The 20,458-nt window shown below is 37.9% G+C and overlaps 1 protein-coding gene across 1 annotated transcript in view; it reads left to right on the top strand.

The window, feature by feature from the left end:
* Window positions 1-729: 729 nt before the first annotated feature.
* The window catches only part of LOC128863580 (uncharacterized), a 100,074-nt gene continuing 80,345 nt past the window's right edge, over window positions 730-20,458 (top strand). The window contains exon 1 of the mRNA XM_054102811.1: window positions 730-2,405. Within this exon, the coding sequence (XP_053958786.1) occupies window positions 937-2,405 (1,469 nt within the window). The 5' untranslated portion in view covers window positions 730-936. The remainder of the gene's footprint in view (window positions 2,406-20,458) is intronic.

Consider the following 20,458-nt stretch of genomic DNA (forward strand, 5'->3'; position numbering starts at 1 on the left):
TTGTCATACTATGGTTACCAAAAAACCCATTCGACGACGGCGACTGCCATTTTTCTTGTTTTGTTTTTTCTTGTTTGCGGATGAGGGAGTTTAAAATGCCTAATACATCATCACAGTTGCCGTCGCAGCAATGGTATGGCGAGAGACTATAAAACTCCTCCTTGTTTGGAAGCATGGTCCAGCCAGGAACCGGGTTTGCATTACTCCAGAATGGCCTTCTATCATTACAAGGTCTACTCGTATGGTTGGGAGCCTACGACCAGGCTCCGCTTTCATATCCGGAGATTTTTTTCCGCGAACCCACTGAGGATTTCCCACGTTTCTTCTCGGCTTAGCAGCTTATCGATGGTTATATGACCGACTGCATTCTCCAGATTTCGACGTTCTTCTAATGGTGTGTTCAGCGTCATCTTCGGCTGCATCATTCGGCAACTGCCATTGAGTAGTGGTTTATTTATATTTAGTGGTTTATTGACGAATTTCCGCACTCTTGGTTAACACATCTCGAATGTTCCTCTAATCAATGAAGTGAAAATGAGATAAAGCCAAAGGGGTTATAACTTAAAGGAACTTTTTGAATGATATATTAAAAGAATCAGCGTGAGAAAAACATATAGATATTAATTAAATTCACTTTAAACACCATTTCAATAATTTTTTTTATTATTTTCGTCTTTTTTCCAGATGAAAATGCATACAAAAACGGTTTCAATATCCACCAATAACTCATTGGACTCATACAAATAATCAAATGAAGCTGCTGGTATAGCTCCTGAGAGTATCCGGTTACAGATAAGCCCATCATATCTTGACCTCAAATAATTCACACAGCGGAAAAATTGAGCTAAAATTAAGAAGCCATTGTCTCTCACAGCGAGTGGAGCGTGAAACGGCTCATATTTCGAGCTGTGTGTGCGATCAAGTGGACCGGAATCGATGACGGCTTTCTCCTTCAAGTTGCCGCTTTGTATGCTGCTGCTAACCGCACTACTACACCCCACAGCAACAACTAGAGAACGAGCTCATCAAACGAAAGATTACAGAGTAACAAGAAGATTTATAGAAATTGGTAGCCAACAACCTTACCCAGAAGAAGCAACTAAAGAGGTACCGAACTATCGTAGTACCGAAAAATGGCGAATAGAAAGTGCTGAAGGGGCAAACCAACCGAGTGGAACAAGTAAAAATGAAGCGTATAAAAATGCGGAAGAGGCGCAGAAAAAAGAAAGAGATGCGGAGAGCATGCTGAAAAAGAGAGAAAATCCTCTCAGAGGAGACACAAAAGTAAGCACAACAACGAGTGATACTCAGCTTAGCATAGACGTAAACGAAGGTGTGACAGCGAATCACTTCTTTAATGCGAGCAGTGGGAGAAATTCAATACAAGCGCGTGTGGCGGAGAAAAAACTCGGATTACAGGAAACTTTCGAACATCAAATCACCTTAGATGCAGCAGCCTACATCAAGTCGAAGATCCGATACAAAGCACCACTCCCAACAACTGCACCGCCGTCGCTTTTGCGTGCACTCAACACACCCACAAACCATATCAATTATCAACCCAACACAGAATTTTCACAGCATTCACAATGGGTAGCGCAACGTTTTAAACGGCAACAAAGCGCACTCTTACACAAAACGCAGCAGAGCGCATTACACAGCAGCCTAAGTTTCTCTTCCACGAATACGGCAACGCACTATAATCCACTACCAGCTGTGCCCCTACCACCACCACCACCCTTTCCTGGTAATTTCGCAATTTCACCATTTAGTGGTGGCGCCAAGCAAAGCACCGGCGGCAACATTTTAAATGCCTTTGCCTTTGCTGGCATGAGCAGCAGCGGCAGCAGCTTCTCAGTTGGGTCTTCCTCAGTCACACAACGCACAAATTCTCTTTGCGGCGGCGTCCTCAAGTCTCGCTATGGCAACATACAGACACCAAATTTTCCACATAAATTCTCAACACCCATTGAATGCGTGTGGGTAATTGATGCCTCTGAACTGCCAATTACAACTTCCGCTGCTGCAACGGCTACGGGCGGCGGCGGTGGCGGAGCCAACATCTCTATTATCGTTTATCTAACACAATTGTATGTGTTGGGTGGCCTCAAGTTCACCGAATATATGTACTATTCGGATGATTATAAAGTGCCGGCTCATCGTGTGTTCACGCTCACTGAGGATGACGTCACTCAGGTGGCATGGGTGCAATTTAGTAGCCAGTATTTGGAGATACGTTTCACGATGTCTTCGTTGGATGGCACACATTTGCGCGCCTTGGATCGTCTGTTGGATGTGTATGGCTTCAATATTACCTATGAGGTGCAACAGGAGGTGAAGGCGTATCAGTGCAATACGCTGCAGTGCCGATTTCTGGGTCACTGCTATGCGAAGGCGGACTACAGGTGAGTGTGGCAAGTAATTAAGATATGGGTAATTTTTGCCTCTCCTTTTGCTTTTCGTTTTTCCATTGCTTGGCTGTAATTATTTTTTTTATGATTTAAGTCATGAAGTTGTGGGTAAAGAGAAATTGAAGATTTTAAAATTGCTTATTTCCACGATTGAGCTGTAGGCATTCGTGACCAGTAAATTTATTGCCTAACTTTGCTAAAGGAAATAAAAATGGTGGGTTCGATGAAGATTTGTTGCATCGCAATTTTCGTTTTCTTTAGGTTATAAAATAAAAAAAAACCTTCTTGCGCTGACACTATTTTTTGCTTATCTCCAAATCACGAAAATCAGTATAAAATTTATTCCGAATGCTAAATTTCTTTTTTTTAGAATATAAACAATTTTTTAATTTGAGATATTTCCGCAGAAAGAGTCAAGGCGAATTCATTAAAGTTGGTGTCACTAGGCCAACAACAACAAAGACAAAAATCCATCAGTTTCTCGGTAGATGCATCTCGCGGTAAGCATCGAGAAATCAAATAAAGTTTGTGCTCGCTGTCAAAGGCTACATGCCACTCTAGATTAAATTAGATTTGTGGGGAGTTAGACAAGTCCAAGCTGGGGAGGAGGATGGTTCCATGTGTAGAAGTCTACGCAAGTGGGGAAAGTTATTGAATGCCATTCACTTGGGAGTAGCCAGGACGATTCTTCGGCATATGGTTCAAGCAACTCACAACGTCCGGGATTAGTCCACGTATCCTCTGGGAGGATATCCCGTTCGGGAGTGAGCCAAAGTGAGAAGGCAAAGCATTCCAGGATAGCTGGTTGTGCGCTGGGTTTGGGACCCGCCACTTAAAAAGCTCCCCCAATGAAAACAGCAACAAAGCCTCGCATGAGAACTACCTTTACTGATATTTAACCTGATGTTGGTGAGCATCGTACGAGCCGCAGAACTCAATCGCTCAGGCATAATATTTTATAAGAGCGTACAATTGTTGGAGTATCATGGAGTATATCGACATCATCGGCCTTAACAACCGCGCTGTTAGTTCTGCCTTCTCCAAACTGGATAAAGAGGCAAAGCGAATGGTCCTGTCGTCGAACAAACAGAGTGCTGCACTCGCGTATCGGCACCCACGTCACTGTTGACAGTTATAATATCGAAGTTGTAAAAGACCAGCATTAACACCGATAACAATGCCAGTCTTGAAATCGAACGTAGAATCTCTCTTGCCAACAAGTGCTACTTTGGACTTAGTAGGCAACTGAGCAGTAAAGTCCTCTCTCGACATACAAAACTAACACTCTACAAGGCTCTCATCGGCCCGTCCTAACGTATGGCGCAAAAGCGTGGACGATGACAACATCCGATGAAGCGACGCTTGGAGTGTTCGAGAGAAAGATTCTGCGTAAGATTTTTGGACCTTTGCAACGGCCAATATCACAGGCGATGGAACGATGAGCTGTATGAGCTTTACGACGACATAGACATAGCGCAGGGAATAAAGATCCAGCGGCTCCGTTACCTGGGTCATGTCGTCCGAATAGACGGCTCTGAAAGTATTCGATGCGGTACCAGTTGGTGGTAGCAGAGGAAGAGCAAGGCCTCCTCTGCGTTGGAAAGATCAGGTGCAGAAGGACTTGGTTTCTCTTGGCGCCGCTTAGCTCGAGAAAGAAACGACTGGCGCGCTTTGTTAAACTCGGCCAAGATCGCGTAAGCGGTTATCGCGCCAATTAAGAAGAAGAAGAAGGCAAGTCCAAGCAGTCAGTCAGGAGACCATTGTACAACACTCGGATAGAATTCAATAGAAAGATTCGAGATAAAAGGATAAAATGTGGGTGGTAAGACAGAAAAATTAGTTTGAGGTCACTCTTCCACAAATCTCATGTATTCATTGATTCATCTTAAGAGAATTGGAAGAGAAAGAGTATGAACCTTATCCATACTCAGTATATCGCAACCCAATATTCTACTTAAGACTGATTCTGGAAAACACCTGACAACTACAAAGAAAATGCTCTGCAGTGTCATCATCCTAAAGACAGGATAAGCATATCAGCTTTCAGTGCAGCTAGACTGTCGCTACAAATTCCAATACTACCTTTTTTGTTAATTATTCAGTATGCCACGTTCAACAAGTTGGTAACGACGATGTGGCAATAAAATGGCGCAGAAGCGGGATGAATCACTACGTAAACCAACAATGCCACGTTCAAGATTGCAAAGACTTCCGTAAAGAATACTGTGGCCATCTATCCTGTGGTATAAGAGTACTTAGTGTCTTTGTCTAACTACCATCCAGATCCGCTACCATCACTGGTTTTGGATCCGTCGGCGTAGAAAATGTGCTGATATCCTGTTAATAGGTTATCTGGACTTAACCATTGATCTCTATCTGGGATTAAAACATCATACTTCCTACCGAAGCTAACGAAACGCATCCACTGGCATCGATCAACACCGGCCCTTGAAACTTAACCACCCTAACTAATATATATTAAACGAAAAAATATATTTTATTTTTGTTTTCAGTGTTTTATTTTTCGATTCTCTATTTAAAAATATAAATTTTTTTTTCGCCATACGAGGTTTGTTCAAAAAGTTGTCAGCCTTCAAAAAATGGTCTTCACATGGACAGATAGAGCTGGTTCTACTGCACCGATTTTGATGAAATAAAATTAAAATGAAGTAGAATTAATGTCGTTATAGTGTGAACTACGAACATTCAGAAAAATAAGTTTTTAGTTTTTTTTTTGGATCTTTAAAGTCAAAACAGGGTCAAAAAACGGATTTTCATCTTTGAATGTCAGCAATTTTGCCAATTTTTCTTAAAGATCGCAGTTCACACGATAACGACATTCATACTGAATAAGAACCTTTTTGTGTTTTGATTTCAGACACCTGTGAGAAGGCCAATATAGCCTTTTATGCCTGTAAATCTATGTTCGGCAAAAAATGGGGTCTCAAGCTACGTGTCGTACTTTGAATGTACAACTTAGTGGTTCTGCCAATTTTGACATATGGCTGCCTATTTTGGTGGGTAGCTCTTCAGAAGGACTACAACACCACTAAACTAGAGAGAGAGTGCAGAGAACTGCATGTGTGGGCATAACTGGTGCTTGTAGAATATGTCCCACTGCTGCGCTCAAAGCTATTCTGCACTTACTTCCTGTGGATCTGCAAGTTAAATCCATTGTAGCTCAGAGCGCTATTAGGTTGAAGGAAATTGGGCTCTGGAGACAATTCCCTGCAGGACACAGTATTATCTTGAATCAGATCTCCCCTTCCTTCTCCGTACCTCGCACTGATCCCTCCATCCGCAAACTGGGATTTGAGGGGTGTGCTAGGGCAAGACTGGAAAGAGGGAAGAGTCGACACGGATATAGGTACCTCTGTTTTCACTGACGGATCCAAGATGGCATCTAGAGTGGGAGAAGTGGTTTTCTCAAAATAAACTAGTATTTCGGTCTCCTTTAAACTGCCGGAAACGAGCAGAATTTTTCAAGCAGACGACTTCGCGATCCTGCAAGCGTTCAAAATGCTTCGGGATTGCTGTTGGGAGGGAGATTAATATTTTGTCCGATAGCCAAGCTGCTATCAAGGCCCTGTCGTCGCCGTATTGCAGTTCTCTTCTGGTGAATTCCTGTAAGGAGGAACTCAAACGTCTCGAACGAGCAGGAAACATCTCCCTTATCTGGGTTCCTGGGCACAGGAATATAGAGGGAAATGAAATTGCCGACGAGCTTGCCAGGAAGGGGTCGACAGAACCGGTTTCAGCTGTCCCCCTCTCAGACATTGGATTCGTCTTGACGGTTGTTAAAGAGAAACTACACAACTTTTTTCTACAAAAAGCGCAAGACAGCTGGAGGTCTGTCTCATCGAAGGTCTGTCTGCCTTAATAAAAAAACATAACGAAACTGTTTTGAATTTAAAAAAGAATCTCGAGATTTAAATCCCTGCACTTTCTGATTTTTTTCACTGCTCTAACAATTCGGGTAGTTTCCCCTTTGTGATTTGCGTCATCCAAGTCTTCATACTTAAGTGTCACGTAATTAAGTTAGATGCACAAACAGAGAAAACACACACATACTTTCCTATTTGCGTATGTACGCACACATGCAAACACTTGCACATGGGAATAATTTTCAAACAAAAATATGCAAGTTTTAGTCAAAAGGCAAAGCAAAATCTGGCATTCCATTACATTTCCTTTCATTTCATGTGCTTCAAAGACGTCAATACAAGGTTTACTCATGTTTTTGTTTTTGTTTGTTTTTGTAGCCAAGCTGTGTTTGTGCATCTAACCTTAGTTCGTTTTTCTTCAATTTGTTGAGATGAAAGGTGAATGAGAGCATTTTGCCTTAGTATGAAGGTTACTTGCTACTTTTTGTCTCTGTGTCGTTATTTTAATTGAGAGAAATGTCCATAGGCGTATGTGTGTGCATGTGTATGTATGTAAGCGCACAGAGCAAAATAATGTTACGCATACGCTTTGTGAGCAAACTCCTGTGATGCTTTGTGTACTCGTATAACGAGCTTTAATTCCTTGATTCACAGGGACAAATGTAAAGATGTGGAAACATATTTTGTATGAAAGGTGTTTGCAGGGGAAATTAAGCATCTATAATGCCTGTTATACCTACAGAGATCTTTCATAATATGATTTTAATGCTACATGGGGAAATTGCGCCACACTGCCAAGGAGAAAAATTATAAGAAATCAACGGAATTTTCTAGCTGCTTGCACTTTATTGTACTAAAATTTAATAGACTTTAAAATTGCATACGAGACACCTTAATATAAATTATAATTAAAAGCCGTAGAATTGGGGTAAAATTTTGTAGATTTTATATGATTTTTGCATAAAATTTGGAAATTTTGTTTATATGTTTTTTGGTAAACAATGAGTTTTTTGTTTTAAATAGAACGAAAATAAGCGAAATTTGTCAAAATATTAATGTGCTAACGTAAGTCGCGTGCGGTTTATATGAAGAAGTATTAGTTGCGCAACTAAGTTCTCGCTGTCTTTTTTATGAAAATACAACTTTGTTCTGAGAAAATGGTTACAAGTGAATCATTGAAAGTATTTCAGATCGCTGGCTATTACTTTTCCCCATCCTTCTGGTAGATCTCGTATACCGTCGCGGTAAAACTGTTCATCTTTTTAAGCTATCCACGGATCAAGCCATTTTTTGACGTCTTCATATGAATGGAACTGCTGGTCAGCTAGACGATGTGCCATCGATCGGAACAGGTGACAATCGGACGGCGCAATATCTGGAAAATATGGCGGGTGGGGTAGGATTTCCCATTTCAGTTTTTCCAGGTAGGTTTTAACGTGGTAGGGTTTGGCAACGTGACGCTGAGCGTTGTCATCCTGTAGAATCACTTTTTCATGCCTCTCCGCGTATTGCGGCCGCTTCTCGGGCAGTGCTCCGCCCAATCGCATTAATTGAAGTCGATACCCATCCCCAGTGATGGTTTCGCTTGATTTTAAGAGTTCATAATAAATAACACCAACTTGGTCCCACCAAATACATAGCAGATTTTTCAATCCCAAGTCTATGAGAATATATACCAGCTCCAACACCACAATCCATTTTCGGGTCTTAGTCCGTTCTTCTTCTTACCATCGGGATGATGTAGTCAGTGCTCACCGTGGTTAACTGAGCTTGTCGCAATAATAGACTAGCGTGACCATAAGTTTTTTCTTTCCAGCGACCCGCTTCATTTAACCTAAATGCACTCATGGTTGCCGTCTCCTTAATGTGCAGGCCTATTGGAATAACGTGTGTCAGTGCATTGAGATCCTCTTTAGGACAAGATCTGATTGCACTGACCGTTACTGCACAGGCTGATCTTTGTATTCTGCCGAGTAATTTGGTATTGTAATCTCTCCCTAGAGCTTTCCACCAAACTACCGAACCATACGATAAAATAGGTCATATAACAGCCTTATAGAGCCATAATGCATGATTAGGTTGGAGACCCCATCTTCTTCCAATCATACGTTTGCAGGCATATAAAGCAATTTCTGATTTCCTTACCCGTTCTTCGACGTTTAACTTCCAGCTAAATTTGGAGTCCAGAATTACCCCTAAGTACTTTGCACTGGGTGATAACGAAAGAGTTTGTCCGTTGATAATAGGTAGGGTAAAAGTTGGTACCTTGTATCCGGTGGTAACTTCGGTTTTACGCGGGTTTAAACTTAGGCCACATCCTGTGGCCCAAGAGTTAAGCTCCCCTAACGCCCTTTGGATGATCCCACTGATCGTATTGGCACACAGTCCTGACAGCATTAGCACCACATCATCAGCGTACGCCACCACTTTTACCCCACTTCCTTTAAGTTTTTGCTGATCACACATATCCAAAGAAGTGGAGATAATACTCCCCCCTGTGGACCTTCTTGGTTATGTTGATATTACCCATATTAGCTTTGATGATCCTGGTTTCTAGCATGGAGATGACCCAGTTACTGATGCAACTGTCCACCTCCAGGTCTATCAACGCCCGTTGGATGGCATCTGTGCTAACATTGTTAAAGGCGCCTTCGATATCCAAGAACGCCGCCATTGTATAATGTTTGCTCCCTAGAGAGCCCTCTATTGTTCCGATTACCTCGTGAAGCGCTGTCTCCGTAGATTTGCCTTTAAGGTATGCGTGTTGTGCAGTTGATATACCAGAGCTCTCCAAAGAGCTTCTGAGGTGCGTATCCAAAAGTCTTTCAAAAGTTGTTAACAGTAAAGACGAAAGACTGATTGGCCTGCAGTCCTTCGCTGATTCATGTTCCCTCCTACTTACTTTGGTATGAAGACGACCTTGACTAGTTTCCGACTATCTGGAATATGGCCTAAGTTTAAACATGCTTTAAAAATTTCCTCTAGCCATGGTAGGATACAGTCCAAGGTTTCCTGTAACATCTTTGGAACAATCCCATCTGGCCCTGGAGATTTAAAGGGTGAGAAAGATTTGATTGCCCATGCAAATTTCTCCTTGGTAATAATTTCATTTGCAAGCTGCTGTGGATTATATTGGCTCCGCCTAATATTTCCCCTCCCACTTTCGTGAGCGCTGCATCCCGGAAAATGTGTGTTTAGCAGAAGCTCTAGCAGTTCAAATTCTATCAGGTTTCTTAACCCAAGAAGTCATTGAATTGTCTTTGGAAAGAACACGGCAGAGCCTAGCAGAATCCCTGGTGGATTCGATTGACGAACAAAATTCGCTCCAGCTCTCTTTTTTGGCGGCACTGATTGCCTTCTTATGCTGTCTCCGACTTTCTCTGTATTCACATGACTTACTCAATGATGTTTAATATCTTACCTTCAGCTTTCAGTTTCTCAAATTGTGTGCTTAAGCGCGTTAGTGACCTTAGACCTTTGAGTAACTTTTGATAACAGGTTCTTAGCTATAATAATAACAAAATCCTACCCGGCACTAAATTTTCTAATCTATATACCTCTTTTTTCCTTGAGTATGCTATTTTTATGTGGAGACCGGCCACAAACAGCACTAAAAAGTGTTAAAAAAATGTTTCTCAAATTCGCTCTTCGCTCTTTAAACTTTAATGCACTCGTACCATCGCCCCAAGAATGATAGAAAGAAGATTGCGCCCATCAGAGCGTACGTGACGTCACGTTTGCAGAGTTGTGCAGTATTGCCAACCATTTGCTCTTCGCAATAAATTTAGTGCTTTTTTATACCGAAAATGCGACAATTTTTAAGTTTGGTGTTTGTGTCTTTTTGTTTTTAATTTAAGGCTACCGAGACTTTAGTTTGAAAAAAACGGTATTATTATACAAAAGAAGTTTAAAAAAGGCCACTCTGAGAAGATTTTAGTGCTAATGAAAATTTTTTTACTCTTATAAAATTTGATAATTTGAAAGAGCAGATTTAATTTTTGGCTCCATTTAAGGTTATGCAAAAATATTAAATGCCCCTCTCTCAACTCTTCTTAAGATTTAAAACCTTTTTACACATTTTAAAAAGCCTTTGAATTTATTGAATGCGAATTGAAACCATAGAGGTGTAATCGTTTCTTCCGGTCATCAATCCTTAGTGAAACATAGAGCATCAAGAGGTGTATTCATAGTAAAAATAAGCAACAAAGTACCAGAAAATACTAAAGAAACCATACTGACATTTTTACAAAAAGAGTACCTTATCTAGTTACATAACTTCAAATATAGCAAAAAAGTCGTTCCCTTAACAAAAGAATTTCGATTAACAAAAAAAACTCATAAATTAAATTGTACATAAGCATAACACATTTATTTAAAAAAAAACGCACATTCTACAGACAATTTGTCACGCATACAAAGTTCATACTTAACACAATAAAATTTCGTGTTTTATTTTCTTTAAATGGGCATTTAGTGCGTTTTTATATCCAAAGCTAGGCAACTCTGCAGTAGCCAGAGAGAGATTTGACTGCCGAAAGCAGAAGAACACCAACAATACCGGCAATCGCGGGCAATGCCACCAGATGTTAAAAAAAAGTAAAGCTAAATAAAACTGAGTGAATTATTTAAATAATTATTAAAAAATGTATATTTTACAAAATTATAAACATGACATTTTAATTAGAACAGCTAGAAAAATGTCATGAAGAAAGAACTAAAACTCCGAGACAAAAAATAATAAAAATAACAAAAAAAAATGCTAAATCAAGTTACGAAAATGGTAATCTGGCCATACTGGAGCTAAAATCACGTAACTAGTTGTCAAATTCGCTGAGCGCAAAGTAACGGGACCACGATGGGCGCCATCTCATTATTCTTTGCATCATGCCATCGCCCGTATCCTTCTCGTCTATTACTCATAAACATTACATCTCTTGAAATTCGTAGACCCCTCTGGAGTCTTTCTTTTACTTATAAAATCATCCATAATGCAATTGATTGCCTGTATTTGTTAGAACGCACCAGATTTAATGTTTCTCAACGCAACTTACTTTGAGTCTATGGGGATTATGCGAGAATCAACTATTCTTCTAATGCTCCGATCGCTCGATCTATTCATGAATTTAATGCTATTAGTCTGTTGTCTTCATTATCTTTTCTATTTCAAGGGCAGCTTTTTTAACATTTTGAATTCCGGTTTTTAGATTTTGAATTTTTTACATGTTTTTAGACTAAATTAATAAATAGCTAATTAAATACAATAAAATAAAAAATACAATAAATATATAAATAAAAATAAATAAACTATTAAAAATATTATATTAAATAAATGAAAAAATGAAAAATAAATAAATAATTTAAAAAATAAACAAATAAATAAAAAATAAATAAATAAATAAATTAACTATATTACGCATCTAATAATAACTTCTCTCCTGCTCCTCGCTTCTCTCCTCCGTTTTTCTCTATACCTGGTGCATCGCCATGGGGAAAAGATTTTTAGAGGTTCTTGGCTCTTAGCGAATTTGACAGAAGCAGCTGATTGGCTAACGTAACGAGGAATGTATTTGCAATAAACTGAGATTGTGTGAGTGATATACGGAAAAAATAAAAACATTCTGCACTCGTTTTGCTTTGTTGGTGTCTCATGGTGCCTCGTTGTGATCCTACAGAATTCGGCTGCCGAATCTCCAAGTGAAGTGGCAGCCAAGGTTCCTCTCTGAATTATTTTCTGTTTTTACCAAGAATGATAGAGAAGAAGATTACGCCATTCGAATTCGCCGTGTCGTAGGAGTCCATCAATAAACAAATAAAAGGCAGGGATTCCCCATGTTTGTGAATAAGAAGAATAGACGAAAGCAATAGAAACAACCAAATACAAGAAATTATACGCACACGCATACTTTCCAACCACGGCATCTTCCTCATAAACACGCAAAAAACTGGATTTGTAGGCTTTATATTCATTTGTTCTTTTGCTCTTTAAGGGGACAGATACCTGTAAACGGCGATATTTTCCCTGATTTTCATTAAAATTATTTAAAATGAAGAAATCAATATATTTTTTTTCAAAATTGGCATAGTTTATTTATACTTTAAAATAATAAGGGAGAATGGGGAGTTGTGAGACGGGTTTTGTTTTTGGACCCGTATTAGTCAAAATCTTAATATTCTGCATATGTCAACGATGGAATCTTTAGTCAATGAATACTGGAAGCTATTGGTATGGCCTATTTAACAAAACTACAATTTTCCTTAAAATTAAAATTGTATATCACTACATATTATAAAACAAAGTCGCTTTTTCTGTCCCTATGTCCCCGTATACGCTTAAATCTTTAAAACTACGCAACGGATTTTGATGCGGCTTTTTTTTTAAAGATAGATTGATTGAAGAGGAAGGTTTATATCTATATAATGTGAAGAAATATATAAAGGGGGCGTGGCAATCGGTCAAAATGTGGCAAAAAAACATAATTTTTTTGTTTTCACGGCCATAAATCATAAACGAATCAACCAATTAAAATGAAACTTTCTTGAAGTTTAACTTTGAAATATTTACTTTCGTTCTGCATCAAAAAAAAATATTGATTTATTTGTTATCTAACCAAAATTGTTTAAACAAAAGCAGCTCTTTTTCCAAAAAAGCTATTTGTGTGTGTGTTCGCTGTCAACCGAATGAAGCAACAGGCGTTAAGCGATAATCTCACCACACCTCATTAATGTTGAATTACATCGTATGGTGACGTATGTATGTATGTATTTACGAATCGCTCGCATTATTTCATTTCGGACGTATGTACATATGTATCTATGTATGTACTGAATTCCATGTAATTATATGTACATACAATTTTATAGCGAAATAAAACGCTATTTTCACGTTCTATATTAGTAAATCGCACATAATTAAAATACAGTTTTTGAATAGTTTTTATTGATTCGGAGCGCGTTTAGTTTATTTTACTTACTTTTTACGACAACTAATAGCTTATTTTCGAAGCGATTTCGACAAATAGGTACAACATTAATCCTTATCCAATTAAATACCTTAAATACATTGTTGTTTTCATATAGATCTATGTATATGGCTCTTTACAGCATATAATTAAAAACAATATTTTTCAAGATATTACATCAGTAATTAGTAATTGAGATCTACCGGAAAAATTGCGTTAGCTGTTGCGTCATCCGGCATTGCCGCTACTCTTTTGGAAAGAGGCCGAACCACACACTCTACAATCAAGCACCCGCTGAAAATCGCCACCGATGATGATACCAGCGTCTGTAGTGTTTCTAGACAGAGCAATACAGGAAAATTGATGCGTGACTGCTCATTAATAGTCTGGGACGAAGCTACCATGTCAAACAAAACGTCTGTGGAAGCACTGGATAGGACAATGCGCGATTTGCGCAACAAAAATGCACCTATGGGTGGATGTACAATTCTGTTCTCAGGAGATTTCTGTCAAATCCTACCAGTTGTGACTCGAGGAACACGTGCTGACGAAATAAATGCTTCGCTACAAAGACCCCACCTTTGGTCGCATGTCAATAAATTAGATATTAAAACTAATATGAGGGTTTCGTCATCTTCACGTGAGAACAGGCTATTTCCAGAGATGCTGCTAAAAGTTGGCAATGGAGAATTAACACAAAGTGAGGGAAGGATTAACCTAGAAAACCTTTGTGTTTTGATAGACAACATCCAAGAGTTAGTCAACAATGTCTATCCTGACATTGATAACATAAGTTATAAGACAATATCTTGGTTTAAAGAAAGAGCTATTCTGTCACCAACTAACGAACAAGTAGATAAAGTAAATAACTTGATTATTTCAAAGATTGATGCGCCGACGAAAATATACTACTCGGTCGATACTGTTCTCGATTTGGAAGAAGCTGTTCAATTTCCTACAGAATTTCTAAATTCTTTGAACCCGTCTGGACTCCCTCCTCACAAAATGGAGCTGAAAATAGGTTGTCCTGTTATTTTATTAAGAAACCTAAGTCCACCTAAACTTTGCAATGGCACGCGTTTGCTGGTAAAATCACTGAAAACTTTCATAATAGAGTGCACAATACTCACAGGATGTGGTACCGGAGAAGATGTATTGATTCCCCGAATCCCTCTGATACCATCGGATCTACCATTCCAATGTAAACGCTTACAATTTCCGGTAAAGACATCTTTTGCAATGACCATTAATAAATCTCAGGGTCAAACCTTCAACGTTGCAGGCTTAGATTTGAGTGTTGACTGTTTTTCACATGGCCAACTGTATGTCGCTCTTTCAAGAGTAACCTCTAGAGAAAACATGTTTGTATTGTCTAATGACAAGAAGGCTATGAACGTTGTATATAAAGACATTCTGTAATATAGTAATTGTTGTAAAAATAAAATAAATACATATGTAAAAATGCAAAAAGTTAATATGCAAAAGTGTAGGGTATGAATTTAGATATCCCAAAGATAGCAGGAAATCTTCATGCTATAAAGAAAGGGGAATTGTTTTACTCCAAATTTAACGCGTGCGGGCCACGGGCAGTAATGAATAAGCCAAAACTACTGGATCGATTTTAATCATTTTTTCAGTGAGTGACATAGGGTATATATTTTGTACCCGTGCGACGCTGGGCGGGTTGCTAGTAATAATATAAAATATAATACAAAATACAAAAATGTGGGGAGTTGTGAGACACCATGGTTTAAATCAATAAAAACGACTTATTTTAGTTGTTAGTTCTTTATTAAGATGAAAAATAAAAAAGAAAAGACAATTGTTATAAAAAAGTGTGTAGAAAATGCAATGCCATCAATCTGATGATTAGCAGTGAGAACATGTATAATAACCAGTTCGTAAATTGGCACATTTTAGGTGCACAGCTCGATCACATACAGTGCAATGAATGGAGTTGTTTCTGCTTAACTTTTTCGGCATTTGCAGAAAATTTTCATATTTTCATATTTTTATATATACAAACAATGCATGAATATTGCGAGGTACTTATGACAGATGCGTTAAGACGTCGAAAAAAACGGTGTCTCACAACTCCCCACATTTGTTGTCTTACAACTCCCCGAATCGTTTGTTTTATAAATGGCCGCGTAGTCATAAACACATCGAACGTTCATGCCCAAGTAAATGTGTACATTCAAAGCTAATAGGACAATTAATAATTTGCATATATTAACATTTGCAATTTGCTTCAACAACTGATCGAATGTATCGCAAAACAAATGATGAAAAAAACTTACCGAGATATTCCAAAACACAGTAACTGGAGAGACGCGTCGAACGCGTGTAAATATGACCAATGCTAGCTGAAAAGTGAGATCGCATCGAGAACACTTGTTGACACTTAAAAGCGAATGTAAACAAATGAATAATGCCGAACGGTAACAATGTCTCACAACTCCCTATGTCTCACAACTCCCCATTCTCCCCTATACAATTTTTTTTTTTAATTTTAATCATTTAAAATGGCGGATGTACACTCAATTCTTCCAGGAAGGTCGCAGCGGGGCTTCTCAATCGGCGCGCATTGTAACATTGGCGTTAGTGACCTGAATACAAAAAACCAAAAATGTTTTTGTTTATGAATGTCATAATTTCTATATGAATTAAAAAAACATGGAAAAAAATTCGCGGAATAGAATGCTTAAATAAATCAATTTTGGGGCGAATTTTCCTACTATGTTTGCTTCGAAAAAATTATTTTTTCGAAAAATTTTCAGAAACTTGTAAATTCACATAGAAAGTAATATCATAAAAAAGATGTGTAGAAAACTTCACCGATCTCCCGGTCAATATCTTTTCGAGTTATCGTGCACGTCAATTCAAAAAATATAGTTTTGAGAAAAACGCGTCTAAAGTTTGAATACATACATACATGAAAATTCCTCTCCCAGTACTCGAAGGCAAAGAACAGAGTCGTCACATTTGAAGTTCTATAATATAAGAAATACTTAAATTTACGGTCTAAATTTTTTTTGACATATTCTTAAAGGGTTATTTTAGCATTTTTTGAAAAAAAAAATTTTTTTTTTCGAAATTTTACAGGTATATGTCCGCTTAACAATTTAAAATGCGGCACCTCGTTTGCATTGGTTTTTTTAGTTTTAGTCTTACAAATCGCAATACCATTCACTGAATTTTCACAAACAACAAAAAAACAAAAATTCAATATTTGAAAAAGTGTATTTTGTTTTTCTTTTTAACTTTTTCGAAATGAAGAGGACCCCTCAGTCTTCAATTGAGCTGAATGCCTAGTAGCTAAAATGAGTTGTTTTTGAGTAATGAATTTTTGAGTAAAAAACCTGTTTCGCCCTTTTTGTTTTTTGCAAAGTAAAAAATTTTCAACTATTTTTTTCCAATTGTTTCTACATAAAGTCGTTCGAGTAAGTAATGACAATCATTTTGAACCCAGAAGCATTCAAATCGGTTCATTTTTGACTAAGTTATGAGCATTTAAAAAAATTTTCTTATATAATTAAAAAAAATCGATTTTGAGCCGAAAAACAAAATCGCCGATAATCTTGAAACAATTTTTTTTCGCGCGAACAAAAAAATACGTGTCTTATTATTTTGACCAGAGAGAAACATATTTGAGTTACATCGAAATCGAAGAACATGACCCTAATAGGCCGGTTGAATTGAAATGGTTTTTTTACCATAGTTAAGGCCGGCGGGCCAATTAAAAGGTCAAAAAAATCGATTTTTTTCTTCCTGAAATCAATAGCTTAGATATTCAAGAACATGAGACACAAATTTTCAGAGTTAAATTCCAAGTATTTGCAGAGCTACAAAGCCGAGCGTAGTGCGGCGTCGAGCAACCGTGCGCTTATTGTTGTAACTTTGAAGCGCGTTTTCTCGGCTTTTCATTTTCACGATTTTACCTAATTTATGTACACGATTGCAAAAAAACTAAACGAGCTATCCATTTCATTCAAAATGCGTTATCTTCAGTATTGTTTTCCCTTCTATGTGAACTAAAAAAAACATCCAAAAACTTTTTTAAGCGACTTTTTTACCCAGTTGAAGAGTTTTGTTTTTTCCTTGAAAAACCACTTTTTTTTTCTACCTTCGCCAAAAATTCGAATTTTACGTGTTTCTTAGTTCACATCGAAGATAATTATATCAAAATTAATAATCTGTTTTTTTTTTTTTCAGATGAAAATTGCAAGTTGTATCTTGTACAGAAGTTGGATACTTCAGTGGCAAGGCGCTCTGGGAATCTATTGATAACTCGGCTTACAATATATTGTTGGAGATTGTACAAATTTTTTTTTTTTTAGTTCAAATATATATTAAACTATCCCCAAAACTTCATTTGGCTAATTGTTTTTTTTCTCATCCTACAACGCTTCGCGAAAACTACTGAATTTAGGACATCTAATTGGCCCGCCGGCCTTAAAGAGCAAGGTAAATCCATCATCCTTGGTTATTGCTGTTATTTATGATACCATCGAATTCTGTGCCTACTCATTGATATTCAGGCACAAATCCAGCGCCTATACCGTTCATGAGCTAAAATTTATTTACGTGCAAATAAAATGTAGGTATAGCTGAGGCATAAGCAAAATGAAGTCTATCATGATTTGGGTCGTGTTTTTCATTTGTTTAGTTCGCTTTACATAAAAAGGTAGTTAAAATTTCAAAAGTTTCTCCGTCAATAAATTTTAACATTTCATTTCCTCGAACAAATCTTAAAATGCTTTCTTTGTTCACCTTGTAAATTTTCGGTAAACAGCTGCTCAAATCCCATAACCGTAACTTAACTTTTAGCAAACTTTTATTTGCATCTCTTCAATTTCTCGCGCACTATCTCCTCAATACTCATTAAGAATCTGAATTTGATGGCAAACTTCTCACAGCGAGTGCTCCGTTTTTTGAAATTTAAGTTTATAAATTGCCTTTTTTGAAATTTAAGTTTATAAATTGTCTTGCAGCAAATTAACTGCATGATTTGCTGCAAAGTGTGGCCTCAATTCCTACAAAAAAGTTACCACTTCAAAGGCAATTAAGTTGTAAAGTTTTTTATGAAGTGGAGGTATAAAATATAAATACGATTTTCTTATTCCTGCCAAGGTATTATGACAGGAAAATTACAAAACTAATTAGTTGTAATTATGCGATATGCCACACCAGTGGTGAGAAAGAGTACTGCAGCCTGACGACTTCTTATTTTTGCCATTCTTGCTTTACTGCTGATTCTCTTCGTTTTGTTGAACTGGCGACGTTAAACTATACCTTTAAATATGTATGCATACTTATGTTTGTGTGTGTATGTTTATAAAAAACATCCCAATAAACACGAAACAGTATTTTCAACAAGCTTTGAGAAATCTTTAGCTCTGAAATGAATTTTTGCATTTTCACACTCAAGTTTGAAATTTATACCCAAGACAGCAGAAGGTATCCAGGAAAAATCTCATATGCACGTGAAGACACAGATTTTATGTAGTAATCCTGCATACTCTGTTTTTCATTTCATCAATAGTCTAATTCTTTACTGGACTTCAAAAGGTCAAAGGACAAAATTTTCAAACATTTTTCGCTTTATGATATTAATATGGATATCAAACAAAGGCGGAAGTACAAAAGTGTAGTTGAACTTTTCTCCTAGGAAATAAAGCGAAAAGTATGTAATTTTTTTTTTTATCAGAATATATTCTATTCGTTTTGATATCCAAATTCTATTCATTTTTAATCTCCATATTAATACCACAGAGTCAACATGATTATTGTTCCTGAATAATTCCTCACGAAGGCTGCGTCGCTAGAATACTTTGGGTCGTCCTCTGCCCCTGTAACCTTGAGCGTTCCACTAAAAGGTCTTCGCTGGTACTTCTTGCGCTGGTTTTCTAAGAGTATGTCCAATCCAGGCATACAGTCTGTGTCAGAAAAAAGGAACCGCGATTATTCATGAAGTATGAAAGATATATATTTAAAATTCTTTTACATGAAAGAATGTACAAAACTACGAGTCGTAATAACTCAATAAGCCGTGTAGTTTTCATCGTTGTCGAGTATAGCCTGGCATCTTCTCGGCATGCTTTGAACCAGTTTTTCTGCATGGCTCGTCGACAAACAGGACTAGATTTAGCGAACGTCATGCACGAGTTGCTTTGAATCATAGACTGGTCTTCCGGCAAGATGCGTTTTTAGAGTTCCTTACAAATTTTCAATGGGGTTGACGTCTGGGGACTGGGAAGGCTAGTCCAATACTGTGATGCCATTTTCTTGTTTTGTTGTTTCTCAATGTGATTTTCAGAGAGCAGCGGTTTTGATGATGTGGAATGGTAGGATATGTTCGCCTGCTTTAGTCAACGTTTGATGGTGTTGATACTCACATCCATTCCCTCTTTAGCAAGAATTGTGTGGGCTTAGCGTAGTCTCAAAGAAGTATCCCGCTTAAAAAGTTGAACGATCACTTTATCCTGCTTTTTTTTCGCCACTCGCTTCAAGCCGCGCTCGGAAAAGTCATCAACATTTTTGTACACCTTATACCGTTTATTCCACATCACAACAAACCTTTTTGATTTTTTAATTACTTTTGCAGCCGCGGCGTAAGATAAATTCGGCCCTTTCCAATGAGTGCATAAAAATACCGCCTCAAAACGCTTCGCGTACTTCTCACTCATTTTTATTTGGTTGCGTTTACGGGAAAGTTTCGAACAACACCAACCTGAGTTAGCACTCACGTCGTAGCCCTTGAGTGGGACTTTCACGCAGGAAAAAGCAGAACGAAATATATTTTGAAGTTGTAAGAGCAAAACCGGTTATGTTCTTCTATTTAATGTTTTCTGGCCACTAAGCGCGAATTATTGTGCGGAGACATCGATTTACAAAAGTTTGCAACTTGGATGTTACTTTTTGTGATGTTGGCTAGGACCAGGCCAGTTAAAAGCACCTATTTTAGTTTTTTCGGTAAGGTGTTTCGGGTACCATGTGCTTTGCCAAACACTAGTTAAATTAACTACTTCATTTAAGACGTTTGAAATTTATATGAGGAGATCAACTGGCGAATCACATTTGAGGTCAAGCTGAGAGCTGGTTTTTGACGTTTAAGGTCGTCCTGCGATACCAAAGACAGTGGATACTGCGCAGATAACATCTTAAGGGTTCCCCTATATCCCAAAGTTCCGTCTTTGTGCCA

Source organism: Anastrepha ludens, chromosome 5 (genome assembly GCF_028408465.1).
Source record: "Anastrepha ludens isolate Willacy chromosome 5, idAnaLude1.1, whole genome shotgun sequence".
NCBI lineage: Eukaryota > Metazoa > Arthropoda > Insecta > Diptera > Tephritidae > Anastrepha > Anastrepha ludens.